This window comes from Delphinus delphis, chromosome 8 (genome assembly GCF_949987515.2).
Source record: "Delphinus delphis chromosome 8, mDelDel1.2, whole genome shotgun sequence".
In the NCBI taxonomy this organism is placed as follows: Eukaryota; Metazoa; Chordata; class Mammalia; order Artiodactyla; family Delphinidae; genus Delphinus; species Delphinus delphis.
The window spans coordinates 69,040,114-69,055,066 of NC_082690.1; the positions used below are offsets into that span (position 1 = coordinate 69,040,114).

The 14,953-nt window shown below is 42.7% G+C and overlaps 1 protein-coding gene across 1 annotated transcript in view; it reads left to right on the forward strand.

Annotated features, from left to right (window-relative positions):
* SPON1 (spondin 1) overlaps positions 1 to 14,953 on the forward strand; it is a 276,658-nt gene that overhangs the window by 111,768 nt on the left and 149,937 nt on the right. Inside the window, exons 4-5 of the mRNA XM_060018539.1 lie at positions 4,338 to 4,411; positions 9,508 to 9,630. Coding sequence (XP_059874522.1) covers positions 4,338 to 4,411; positions 9,508 to 9,630 — 197 coding nt within the window. The remainder of the gene's footprint in view (positions 1 to 4,337; positions 4,412 to 9,507; positions 9,631 to 14,953) is intronic.

Here is a 14,953-nt window from a genome sequence, read left to right on the forward strand (position 1 = left end):
CGGCCACTCTAAAAGCTTTGATCCTGACTTCTGCCCCAGTGACTGCCATATCCATCCTCCCCACCCCTCAAGTCTCTCCTGAGTTACAGGTCCCTGTGTCTAACTACCCCCTACGACCACCATCATGCCCTACAGATAGCTCAATCTCAAACTCTTTCCTTTCCAAACTCTGTTCCTTCTACTTGAATCCCAGGATTGCAATGATACTAACATCTATAGAAATAAGTAAGGTACAGTTCCTGCTCTCAGGAAGCTTATAATCTAGCACAGGAGATAGAAAAGTAAACAGGCAATTATAATACAGGTTAATAAGTGCTGGGTAGGAAAAGCCCAAGTGGCTATGGCTCTCATAAGGAAGAACATCTAGGCAAGACATCAATCTGAAGGAAGTAACGTCTTAGTTGAGTATGAGTTAGGACTGAGAGAGAGAGAGAGAGAGAGAGAGAGAGAGTGTGTGTGTGTGTGTGTGTGTGTGGTGTATATTGAGGAATCACAAGGAAGGACAGAAGGAATCCCATGGACAGGAGCGCAAGGGTGTGAGATCATGAAGATATAGGATATGGTTTGGGTAGGGTGCTCAGGAGGGACTGGATAGAGATAAAGCCTGATCACCAGGGCCAGATCAGAACAAGCCTTGTATGCCACACTGGATCTGCGCAGAGTTTGAAATCCAAAGGGCACGGTCTAGAGGGTTGGCCAAGCTTGGACATGGGGATATATGCTCGTCTTTTCATGGAGAGCTTCAGGTGATCATGACCCAGGCTCCGGGGAGACCCACGGAAGTCTCAGCTCTCCACTGTGTGCTCCGTGAGATGCTAAAATAGATCCCCCCCAAATCAATTCGAGGTTACATTTTATAACAATACGTTCCTCACAGTGCAGTTATACTCTTTATAGGTAATCGTGTTTAGTCCTTACAAGCACTCTGAGCCTCAGACAGACCGTGGACTTTGGCAGTAGGTGGGAGGCGTCAAACCTTGAGCATGTTACTTAACCTCCCTGCATCTCAGTCATCGTCACCTGTAAGATTAGGGTGAAAATAGCCACAAACCCTCATCTTAATCCCTCTGAAAACAAGAGCATTTTGATAAGTTTGCTGAACTTGACCTAAACTGACGTGAAGCTATTTATAAGTTCTGTTTACTCTCGTAGTATGAATATTGTTACATTTTGTGGCAGAATATAGATATGTTTGATCATGGGGATGTTAATGGCCTATTGTTAATGGTTAATGGATGTTAATGGCCCATCTTAACTTCCTAATATTTGAAAAACTCTGAATTCAAAAACACATCTAGCCCAAGTGTTTTGATAAAGAGCTTGAGGATGTGTAGTACATGTAAAGCAGAAGGTATGTAAGATAATGTACATGAAGGGCCTCCCTAGCACAGTGACTAGCATGTAATAAGGGCTCAGAAATTAAAACTGTTATCAAAAAGAGGGCCAACTTGACTTTATAAAACAAGGCATGAAAGAAATAGAAATATCTTAAAGGAAATATGGCCCCTCAAATATTTATAATGATAGTTTTGGAAAATCTGGGGGTGATTTAATTTTTCTAAGCATCGTCATGCCTTTATATCATAGGGTTTGCCATTATTCTCCCACTCACAGCAGGAGGAAGAAAATTCAGAGTATTTGTTACCAGTGCTAGCAAAGACAGGTGATGGGAGATTCTGGGAGAGGAAACAGCACAGGTAAGGGAGTGGTGGAGTGAAAGAGGTGTTCAGACAAGGGGGATAAACTTTGCATAGCCTAGAACCCAGGGAGCATGGCACAAAATGCCAACAAAGCCAGGGTAGTGTTTGGGGGAGGTTTTTATGAAGAGCCTTGAATACCATGGTAAGTTTGTACTTTATCCTGTAGTTCAGGTGTTTTGTTTGTTTGTTTTTTGGTCACCTGGCATGCAGGATCCTAGTTCCCCGACCAGGGATTGAACCCATGCCCCCTGCAGTGGAAGCACGGAGTCCCAACCGCTGGACCGCCAGAGAAGTCCCAGATCAGGTGTTTTCAAACCATTTTATCAAGAGACTTTTATTGAAACAAAATTTAATTTGCGTGGGAGCTCCGTGTGCTGCAGCCACATAGCAATCCGTTTGTATTCTGTGGTCCAAAGGCTCTTTCTTTTTTTTTTTTTTGCGGTACGCGGGCCTCTCACTGTTGTGGCCTCTCCTGTTGCGGAGCACAGGCTCCGGACGTGCAGGCTCAGCGGCCATGGCTCACGGGCCCAGCCGCTCCACGGCATGTGGGATCTTCCCGGACCGGGGCACGAACCTGCGTCCCCTGCATCGGCAGGTGGACTCCCAACCACTGCGCCACCAGGGAAGCCCCCAAAGGCTCTTTTAAAAGGGCAGAACTGATCGTCTCACTCCTCATGGCACATTCCCCAAGGACTTCTCATCAAGCTGGGAGTAAAATGCCATCTCCCTGCAGGCTCTGGGCGATGTGGCCCTGCCCACCTCCCCAGCTCATCTCACACCTCCCTGGCTTAGCACTCGTGGGTTCTCCAGTGAGCTGCAGCCCTCCCCACCTCAAGGATCTTACAAAGCATGCCCTCTCCTTTGCTTCTCCATCCCACTTGCCTAATTAGCTTCTAGTCATTCAAATCTAAGCTCAGCCACCTTTTCTGGGAGGAACCTTTCCTGGCTTTGTCAGGAACCCTTGTGATACACTCTCCCACACCCTGTGGATGTCTCCATTCATTAACTGAGGGTTTAGTTGTTTGATGCTTTCTCCCCACTATTCTGTCAACTTTGAGAATGGGAAGTGGCCCCGTTTGTCTTGTTCATGACAGTGTCCCTGGCCAATGCCTGGTCGCTAAGCACACCTCCAGCAATTATTTGTTGAAAATACACCAGCAAATACAACAGGAAGACAAATGGGAGAGGGGGCTGCTTTGGGTTGAAATGAGGTTGGAACCTTTGTTTGAAGCAAGAACGTGGGGCCTGGGATACTTCCCACTAGGCCTACTCCTTGCCCTCCACAGGGGTCCCTGAGGCAATTTCACTGGGGAACATTCTGGAAGCACTGTGGTGGGTGATGGGATACTCCAACTAACAGAAGGCTTTGTTATTTGGCTTTGAGGCGAGTGTTCTCCAGAGTGTTCTCTTGGCCCAAAGAAACATTCTGCTTGATGGTCAACAGAACGGATAAATAATCATAGTAGCTTGTGTCAATAGGAAGTACATTTCATTCAGTTATTTCAACATCTCTTCTCTCTTGGGTGGGGAAAGACTGTAAAAGACATTAATAGGCTGGCCTCAATTTTACTTTTTTGTGAAAGACTGAGTGTACAGTAGACATTTCTTTGGAAAGTCGTTTTGGCCTAGGCCCAGACCATCGAGAGAGCCACCTCTGTGCTCTGCATGCAGATCTATGCACACTTGGGCCCATTCCTGGGTCTGCGATCATGTGACACAGGGCAGCTTGTGTGACTATCCCTGGTTCAGTGTGGTCAGCTGTGATAACGTCGAGGGCTCCCTTTATCTGTTAAACAGGGAAAATCAAAGTGAAAATTACCTTTTGATTGGATAACATTGCTGAAGAAAATCAATAGAAATGGCTCAGGATCCGCCGGCACCATCTCAGTGTTGTGGTGTGGACTTTCAAATTGCTGGAACACTGGGTTTCAGGCCTCTTCAAGGCCAGCTGAAAATAAACTGCAGAGTCGTATGTCTGTGCAATCCTAGATTAAAGAGAAAATATATGCTGGCCAAAAGCAAGTCATTTTTCAACCTCAAAATATTCTTTCCAAATTCTAAGATCCTATGTTTGACATGTTTAAGAGGGAGACATAACAGCTGAAGTTGTCTTTGTTCAGAGCGTAGGAGATAGTTTCGTCTAGTCTTTCAGGAAAGATAGAGAATGACATTTTCAGAACAAATCAAAATATATTTTTAGGGTTTTATTTTCCCCTTCAGGAAGAGAAATTGACATGCTTTCCTGATTTGAATTTATTTGATCTATAAATGGCCTCAATAATTTGATACGAAACTAGAGTAAATGAACCACTGAGAAAAGTTATTGAAAATGCTGTTAGTTCACCTCCCTACCTTAATAATAATATGAGCGCCACCAACACCACCGCCATGACTAATATTTATTGAGTGGTTTCTAGCTGTATGCTGAACTCTTGACGTACATTTTCTTATTTAGTTCTCATAGCAATCCTGGGAGGTAGATATTATTCTTAATGCCAGTTTTCCAATGAGGAAACTGAGTCACAGAGTGTTGGGGGCACTCCCCCAAAGCCACACAGCTGTAGGTGGACAAGCTGGGATCTGACATCCTCCAGACTTGCCCTCCTCACCATGTGCTTGTGTCCTCTCTCCCCACAGGGCTAGCATCGTACAGAAACGCATCATTTATTTTCAAGATGAGGGCTCTCTGACCAAGAAACTTTGTGAACAAGGTAAGGATTTGTGGACGTGTGGGTGAGAGAGGGCTAGAGACATGGAAGGTGGCTCATTGAGTCCAAGCATTCAGCTGCAGGAATTAAGGCAGTTGGGCTTTCTGAGCTCCTCTGGGTTTTGTGTCCTCACGTAGCTCCAGTTTTTAATCTGGCTGTGTGCTGTGGGTAATTGGATCTGCCTTAAACTCTAATTACTCCGCTTGATTCCCTGGGTAGGAGATATGTACCTTATATTGGTGTCGTCGTCTCCTTATTTTTGTGAAACAGTGATTATTCTGAAGAGGTTCCTTGGAATAATTCACAGGACTTAATTAAGGAACGCACCATTGTGTACCTTTAAAAAGTCTGTTAACAGTTGTCTGGAGTAATCACCAGCAGGAACTTTTGGGGCACCCAGGCAGGAAGGGGGGGATTTTCTCTAGGGAAATGGGGATGTCCAGGGGTCATTGACGTTGTGATCTCACCTCATTCAAGGATCTCGTCCTTGGATGTGCAGGCTCATCAACTCCCTCTCCTTGAACGTGTTCTAACAAAGCTTATAGGGACCAAGTAGATGGAGGAGGTTGGAGCAGAGTCCTGGATTCAGATTCAGCTGACTTTCAAATCCTGCCTCTGCCCTTCCTTGTCATGCAACTTTTTTTTTTTTTTTTTTTTTTTTGCGGTACGCGGGCCTCTCACTGTTGTGGCCTCTCCGGTTGCGGAGCACAGGCTCTGGACGCGCAGGCTCAGCGGCCACGGCTCACGGGCCCAGCCGCTCCGCGGCATGTGGGATCTTCCCGGACCGGGGCACGAACCCATGTCCCCTGCGTCGGCAGGCGGACTCTCAACCACTGCGCCACCAGGGAAGCCCTCATCATGCAACTTAATGTATGTAAAATAGTACCGTGCCTCCTTGGTACATAGTAAATATATATATTGATATGTATATTGATATGTACACATACATATATACACACTTATATACACACATACATACATATATACACATACATATATATATTATATATGTGTATGTGTTAGCTATTGTTATCTACAGCCCAAAGCTTATTTATTAATCTACCATGAAAAATTAAAGTTTGAAACATCCAAATGTGTTTAGAAGTCATTAGAGAACTAAATAAATATGGAAAATGTTCTGAAATTATACATCTTCACTCTTTCATTTCTATTAATTTGTGCAGACTTTTTTTTTTACATTTAGATCAATTTGCGTTTTCAGAAGAAATCATTCTGTTTCCAGCAAATTGTAAGCTACTAAGAAAAAGAAAAGTTGATAAAGGTCTTCTGGGAAAATAATAATAAGAGCTATTTTCTTTTAGTGCCCGCTACATGCCAGGCACCATTCTAAGCACTTCACATGCCTTAATCATGTAATCTGCATAACAATCCTATATGGTAAAGACTATTATATCATACCTATTTTATAAATGAGAAGCCTGAGACATGAAAAGTTTAAAGAGCTCACTCAGCATGATACACCTAGTGGGGGAGGTCAGAGTTTGGACCTAGGAGCCATTGCCCTAACCACTGCCTTTCTATCAGAGTGTCTACCTCCCAATTCAGTAGCTTGGATTGTTACTTTGAGTAGATCAAAGCATAGGTCTCCCTATAGATGAGCTGGAGCAGAAACTAGGTCCTATGTGGAGGACTTCTTGGAGAGCATGGAAGGAGCTAAAGGGGAGAGAGTTGGCTGCCCTGCATTAGTGTCATGCCTGCCAAAGGCGCCAGAGAGCTGCAACCTGTGGGCCAGCGCCCTGGGCAGTTTCCAGGTGGGCATCACCATGCATGGCTGTTGAGGCTTTCCTGTATTTCATAGTCCACAGATTCACTTAGCCTTTCCCCAGATCCAGAACTTCTCAACTCTTGAGGCTCTTGGTTCCTAATGGACAAATCCCATCCCTGCCCAGCCTCCATGAGATGACATCCAGTTCCTGTGGGTTAGAGTTGTGGCTATTCTAGCTCACCTCTTGGTTGGCTAATCATGGCCACTGTGGTGAGGTTTTGTTAGTTTGACTGTCAGAGGACAGCCTTATTTCCCAGATTCGAGGGTACCTAGAAGACGCTTCACTGTCAGCCCCATGTACTGACAGCAACCATCAGCTAAATTGCACTTTCCAAAGCCTCAGTCCTAATGTTGTGAAAGCCTTGTCTAAGCTATGAATATGCTAACATTCTGCGGATACAGTGTCAATAAAATGACCTTGCAAATCTCTATTGGTTACCACTTCTGAAGCAGAGATCCTATCAAAATGACTAAGCACGAATCTGTATAAGAAGACCTCTTTCCAACAGCAACTTTGTGGACAAAAAAAGACCCGGCAGGACCTGGGCGATAGGATCATTAGGTGCTGTTGTATATGATCCCTGGAGACAGCAGACCCATGAGGAAATCCATCAGTTAGCAAAGCAGATCCTGTACAGAAAGTCTTTAAGATATAAGCATAGAGCAAAGGGATTTTTCTTAAATGTGTATGCCCACTTGATTATCTCCAGCTCTTTCATTAAGGTATTCATACTCTTTGTTAAGTCAAATCAAATCTATCAAGGAAAGGAAGAGAGAAACTAGTGTCTATTTTTTTTTCCCCCGTTGAAGCTATTTATCCATAGGGGAAAATTAAGAATTGCACAGATTAAAAGCAATGGCAATCGTTATTTTTTAAAAGCAACATAAAACATTAAGCTACTTACATTTAAAAACAGAGGAACATAAAATATTCCAAAAGGTGACCTATAATAAACAAATGCACACATATACTCACTTTAATACCATGTCATAGACAATTAAGGGAGAGAGACAAAGAGAGGAAAAGATGAAGGGAAAATCAGAGATGAGAGGAAAATGTGGGCAGAGAAGGGATCATGAGAAAAAGAAGACAAGGGAAGAGGAGCAAAGAATAAAGGATGACAGTAGAAAAGAAAACTGATGGATTAAGAGTAGAAATGAGGGGGAGGGGACAGCTTGGGAGATGCTGCAGGGCCTGCAATTACCTGTATTGGGCAAGCCCTGCACTGTTAGGAGAAGAGGGGTAAGTTAACACTTGTTATCACTTCCCTTTGAAAACCTGATTCATTTTCAGTGGGCTTTTTCTCAGTAGGAAACAGTTATGTCTGTTTTTATTTTCAAACTTAGAAATTTATTTTTTAAATGGAAGCTTATTTTCCTTTGGAATTCCAAAAGGTTTATTATAAGTGCATTCCCTTGAACCCCTGGGCGCATCTTTAAGTTCACTACTTATATCTGAGAGCCCTTTTGATAAGGTAAAGCTACCAGTTTGCCTTATTTTGGTTTTTTGAGAGATTATTGCTGCCTCCTTTACAGCACTGAGTAGTTACAATTGAAACCCCAGCATGTATCTCTTAGCTCTGAATTCCTTTCTCAAAACTAATTTAGTTTTTTTTTAACAATGTAGGTGATCATAATGGAAATGTGAAAAGGAAGAACCTTCAGGAGTTACTCATATACGCTACCTTTCCTGAAATATAGTCAACAGGGCTTGTCCCTTAAGTATCAAAGTGGCTCACACAGGCATCAGATCTGGACTTCGTGTACATGAGGCAGTGGGAAGATTTCTCCTAACACAAACAACGCTCTAGCCTCTTCCTAGTGTACAAAAAGTAGGCAAACAATGATCTCTGTTTGGGGTGCCGTCAGATCTCTTCTTTAGAGATTCTGGAGCCATGTAGGGAGGTAATTTTTCAAATGTACCATTCTTCATTTGAAAAAGCAAAAAGAGAAACACACACCAATTTCTCTCATTGGTGTTTATGCAGACCTATCCAGCAGGAGGTCTCTCCCGCAGTGATATAGTGTAGAGGTTAAGAGCATGGGCTGTGGACTCAAAAAGACCTGAGCTCCAGTTCTGCCTACACCACTTACTAACCCTGTGGCCTTGGACTGGTCACCTAATGTGCCTCAGTTTCATGATCTATAAAATGGGGTTAACCAAAGTCCTGACCTCCTAGGTTTGTCAGGATCAAATGGGACAATATATGGAAAGGGATCAGCACGTATGAAGACTCTATACAATATAGTTCTTATTACAATATCCCATACTTTTGTCTCCATCCTCAAACCCAGAATTCGCTTCTTCCACCCATCACTGGTTTTGCATATTCAAACCAAATGAACCCAGTGAATTCCATAAGGAAGACTTGTAAAATGCTCTTCCTAACACTCAAAAAGATTTTTATACTCTTTGTTGCTGCTCTTTATATAATAGTTAAGAATAAATGTCCAACTTGCAAAAAGAGAGAGAACATTTATGTTAATACTTCCAGAGGAAGCAAAGAAAAAGCAATTGCAGCAAGTTGCATCTGTAGACATTGTTTCATCTTGCAGGAAGCAGAACAGACCAAAAGCAACAATGCACAGTTAGGGGTGTGGGCTTGACAGTCGGAAATACTGAATTTATTCATGTAATCTTTCTCCACTTATCAGCTATTCGCAGTTAAAAGTGGGGGCGGATTGGGAATCTTGAGTTTTTCCCGGCTGCTTCTATGCTCAGAAGTAAACCTGAATTTATGGACATATTCCCAAACCCCCAACGCTCCCAGTAAACTCTCTGAAAGCTTGATAAGAAGTGACGTGACTATACATGCATATCTTTTTAGAAATAATTTTCAGCAGTTCTTCACATCCCTCTGCTTGTTCTCATTTCTCTCCTTCAAAGCTTTTTCTGGTCCTGGCAATTTGGCCCCAGAGAATATTCCTTAGAGAAAACACACACAGGCATATTCCTCTTAAAATTTGGTGGAGAAATCCTGTTGTGGGAGGGGTGGGGAAGGAGATTTGGACCCAGAAAATATATCAAGATGGACCCCCATCCCAAATATTCTACCTTATTGGTCCCATAGGTCTCCTCACATTATTAGAACAAAAGTTCTGATGTTTTTTTAATTTGCAAAATATATAGTTATCACCCTTAGAGGTATATAAAATCCTTTATAGCTGGACCTGGTTCTGAGTTATTAATCGGTGAAAACTGTACCTCATCTTCTTTTCCCAAGCCTTCAAGACAGAACGAGACCGAGATGGTGCTGTCCTATAAATGACTCACCGCTGCTTCCTAACTTGGTGACTTTCCTGACTCTTTCAGACTCCACGTTTGATGGGGTGACTGACAAGCCAATCCTAGACTGCTGCGCCTGTGGAACTGCCAAGTACAGGCTCACATTTTATGGGAACTGGTCTGAGAAGACACACCCAAAGGATTACCCTCGTGAGTAGAACAGCTTCCTTATGGGTTGGGGGAGAGGGTATTGCAAAGTTCTGGTTGTGGGATATACTAGCTTCTCCTTCTTACCAATCAATGCCTTCATGAAACACATTCCAAGAAAGCGAATTCATCGAGACAGGCAGATATAATAGTCGGATGCTTTCAGCTTCTTTGCAGAGTATTGGTCTAAGTGTTTTCTTATCTGTGATTTTAAAAAATATTCCTGAGGTCATGCTGCTTCTCTTCAGGTCAGGTATTTGGTAACCTCAGTGCTCCTGAAGTGGCTCTGTCCATACAACCAGCCTATTTGTTCTGGAAAGAACTGGCAAAAGGGACCACCTGCTCTTGACTGCGCAGGCCAAGGTCAACAAATACTCAACGTCCTCAACCATAGCGTGTATTGGTAATATATCAGGTACCGCCTTAGAATCCTTATTACACCATGCTCCAGGTAGCCAGTACGAATCCAGGAGAGTTGTCAGGCAGCCCCAAACTTGCTGTTTTAGAGTAAATCCTTAATCAGTCAGTAAATCCTTAACCAACCCTAAATCCTTAATCAATCAGTAAATCCTTAACCAACCCTACCAACCCCCTTTTATCAAACAGTTGTCTCATCAGATGCCTAACATGTGGCAGACACTGTGCTAAACACTAGGGATATGAGAGTGAATAAAAAAGACACAACCCATGTTCTCATGCAACTCAGAGATTAATGGGGAGACAGACACTAATTAAATAATCACACAAATGATATGAAAATTATAACTGTGAATAGTGAGCTTACTGAGTGGTAAGCAGTTTTACATAGGTTGTCATTTCATCCTCAAAATAACCTTTTGTGGGCTTTTGTGAATGAGCTCACTGGAGATCACAGAGACATCACGATTTGCCCCTAGTCCAACGTAAGTACAATCGTCCCTTGGCGTTCGAGGGGGATTGGTTCCAGGACTCCTGCAGATACCAAAATCCGTGGATGCTCAATCCCGTGTATGTGAAATGACGTAGTGTTTGCATAAAACATAGGTAGATCCTCCCGTATACTTTGTCATCTCTAGATTATTTATAATACCTAGTACCATGTAAATAGTTGTAAATACAGTGTAAATGTTAGGTCAGTAGTTATTGTGTGGAAAATTCAAGTTTTGTTTTTTGAGACTTTATGGAATTTTTTTTTCAAATATTTATGACCCGTTGTTGGTTGAATCTGCGGATGCAGAACCCTCAGAATGAATGGCTAATGGTAGTGGATCCAAGGGGCAGAAGGGGTTTGTCAGGCTCCTTGTCCTGCCTTTCATTTGGATTGCCTTTGAGACCCAGTGTAGCCCATTCTTTCTAACTGTGGGTGGCAGGATGTCCATGTGTGGCACTGAGCGTGTTTTGGTTCATTGTGTGTTTTAGTCTTGTTCACTTCACTTTGGAGTTGCCGCAGCTGGGAGAGAACGGGGAGGCTGGAGAAAGAAACTAAAAAGAGGGTTTTGGGTCAGCCCCAAAGGGAGGGGGGCAAAGGGTACGTGGTTGGGACTTAAGAAGACCCAGTCTAGACCATAACCTCCATGGTCCCCAAACAGCCCACCCAGAGGAGACTCCATTTCTTGGCAGATCAAGAACCTTATTGTTTAATTTTAGCCACATGTAATCAAGGCTGGAGATCTTAGAAGCCTCATATTAGTTCATTCTTCTGACTCTGGTATTCAGCTTGATCTACTTCAGCTGATGTGGGAGACCTGTGTGAACAAACTTGGACTCTCTGCCTGGAGAGGAAAAAACCACTTGGAACAAGCATGATGGAAAAAATTTCCTCTAGTGCCTCCCATCCACTAACCCAGAGGAAAGAAAATGTTAGGGGCCTATTACTCATCTTTTGTAATCCTAAGGCGTTTCTTGCTCTTTTCTGTTCTGACACTGTTATTTCCCAGAATTTTTTTAAGGGTACAGACCATTGTTTCTGGGTCTTTAGGCCAAATCAAGTACAAAGCTATACAGAATTTCTGCGGAGTTGTTGGGAGTTTCTTAATATGTGTAGCAGACCTGTGTTTCAAGTACCTCAAAATTGTTTCATTGTCAGATGTCAGAGTGTGTCCTAATTTTTGGTTGGAAAAAAGTTGGTCACTATGTTCAGAAGAGCATTTATCACATCATACTGTAATTATTTCTTCAGGAGCCTTTCTTCTCCACCAGACTGAGAAGTCCTCCAGGACAAAAGCCACGACATGCTCATCTTTCATTCTTAGCGCCTGCAAGTGCCTGGGGCCTTCCCAAGTACTGGGTACTGATTGTTGGACTCAGAGTGGCATTCACCATGACCCGGGAGGCAGATTTTTAGCCCACATTAGTCACGATGGTCAGTATCAAGCAGGGACAGGACCAGACTTTCCCTGGAGGGAAAGGGATGGACTTGGGCACTAGGGGCACTGGAGACAATTGGAAGGGCACAAAAAGGTGCCCTTCAAGGTCTAATCAGGACCGTGAGAATTCAATATTCACAAAAGTGATTTCTGCCAATCTTAGGTAATAGACGACTTTCATTTTACCCCTCCAGGGATGATTCTGTCTTGATAACCAACCCTGGCCATTTAGCCCAATTAAGTCATGACACTTCTCAACGGTAGTGCAAGCTGATAACATGACAGGTCCTCCTCTTATTAATTACTCGTCCCAAATTCCACTTTCTCTGCAAGCATCTCAGAGCAGGGCCCTTTTTATGGGCTTAAGAATTATTGAGAACTCCAATATGCTTTTGTTAATATGGATTGTATCTCTCAATATTTCACCATCTCAGAAATTAAAACAGAACATTTTAAATATCACTTATTATTTAACTTTAAAAGTAACATATAATGAATTAGCAGTGATTAAATTATTACATGTTAACATATTTTATGAAAATAACTATATTGTCCAAACGAAAGAAATTTAGTAAAAAGGGCATCATTGTTTTACATTTTTGTAAATCTCTTTAATGCCTGGTTTAATGGAAGACACCTGGATCCTCATATTTGCCTCTGCATTTAACATGTTGCGGCATTTTTTTTTTTTTGGCTTAAGTATATGAGAAAATTCTGTCTCACACAGATATGTAATTGGAAATGGGAAGAATATTTAAATAACCTTTTCAGATAATTACAGATAATCTTCTTTGATGCTACACCAAAACTCTGCAAATGGTAGTTTCTTAAAGGAGAATTACAATATAGAATGTGAAACGGTATCAACGAACTTATACTCTGTTACATTAAAATGCGTTGCTTTCCGCTTGCCCTTTGAATGCATCTTTCACAAATGAATGATTTTATAACATCATCTATTGGTCATTTGGAAAATATTGGTTTACTGAGTTATGCAGATCATCCAGATATTGAGACATTTCATTATGCAACATCAAAAATCATACTCGTTTAAAAAAATCGTATTCATTAAGATCACTTCCAATTTCATCAGTAAAGTGTTTAAGTATTGAAAAGCTATCAAATTCATGGCGGTGGATACAAGTTTCCCAAGATCCCAAGTTTTGCTTGAAAGCTCAAATTTTATCATTGACAGCAAATACCGTCAGGTGTTTTTCTTGAAGTGACAGGCTTATTTCAATTTTTAAGAAAATGTATGCCAAATTCTTAAGGCTGAATAACCATAATCTGTCATTTGTTCTTTCCAGTAAAAATGATGTTTTATGACAATGAAATTGTCCAGCTTGCACCTCAAGGAATTGCACAAGTGCTTTTCTTCAAGACAGTCCCAGTACTCAGTATATAGCAGAAGGGCTTTATGTGTATTTCCCAATTAGTCACGCAGAATAATAAAAACATGTGGACTCAAAGGTAGAGAGTTAATAACATTAATAATGTTTATTGTTTCATCAAGGCCATTCGTAAGTGAAACTGACTTTTGGGGTTTTTGTTTGCAGCAAGTCCCTGGCAGTGAGGAATACATTAATGACTAATACAGTGCAAGGCCATTGCCTTGACCCGCACTGAGTGCCAGCAGTTTGACTCATGATTGCTTTTGCCCCGTCAGTGTTGATGTCGACACATTACAAAAGGCAAATTTTGTCTTAGTATTATTATGAAAATAGTTTTCACCTCGTAGGTCCCTCTGGAAGGGCTGGGGGCGGGGCGGGGCGGTGTGGGGGGGGTGGTCCCAAGGGTCTGTAACCACGCTTGAGAACCTCTGCAATAGGATAAGGTAGCAGCCTAAGGGGTCTGTCCTTCAGTCATCTTTGGGAACTTGCCCTTGAGAATTCACATTGGACTCTGCACCCTGTGCTTTCAGCCCTGTCTTGTGGTGGGTCACATCTGCAGGTGGCTCTTCTCAATCATTATACAAACTGGTCTATTCCAGATGCTGTTTCTGGGGTTCCCTCTCTTGGAAAACAAAGTATTCTCTGTATCCATGATACCCCTCTCTCTTGGAGGAGCTAGGCCTGAGGTAAGGAAGGCAGGAAGATGGTATAAATGACCTCTGGCATTCCCTCCGATTGTAATGCCATAAATCACTGCTGGCCATCTGGAAATACTGAAATCTTTTTTTTTATTCATTCAATCATTAATTCATTTATTTGCTAAGTGAAATCTTCTTTTTTTTTTTTTTTTTGCGGTATGTGGGCCTCTCACTGTTGCGGCCCCTCCCGTTGCGGAGCACAGGTTCCGGACGCGCAGGCTCAGCGGCCATGGCTCACGGGCCCAGCTGCTCTGCGGCATGTGGGATCTTCCCGGACTGGGACACGAACCCATGTCCCCTGCCTCGGCAGGCGGACTCTTAACCACTGCGCCACCAGGGAAGCCCAGGGAAATCTTTTTAAAACACTACTAAGTGAGTAGTATCTAGAAATCCATTTGAAGGCTGGATCATGCAAGTTTTACCTCCTAATTTTATAAGTAAAAAAAAAAAAAAACCCAAGCACCAAAAAAAACACAAAAAAATTAAGGGCTCAGGTCACGTAGCCAGAGAGAATTCAGAACCAAAATCAAAGCTCAGATCTTCTGTTTCCCTTTTGCCTTCCTCTGGGGGCTGTCACAAGGCAGTCTTCTCTCCTCTGCAGTAAAATTAAATCTCTCATTCACAAAGCATCTTTTAATAAGGCCCTGCTATACCACCATGGTCTCAACTGCTACCAAATTCTGAATAGCTTGGCCGCACTCTACGAAGACCTGGGCTGTGGAGAGCATAACTTAAGAAATCAGAGGTCTGGATTCGCTGAGCCTGAGCTGAGCTCCGGAACCCTGCAGTGTTAGGAGAAGGGCATGCCCCCCAGGGTCTGTCCTTGGTACTGCGAGTCTGTTGTGCTCCAGGAGCTTTTGTTCTTTACAAGAACATGGTGACCAGGCAGTGT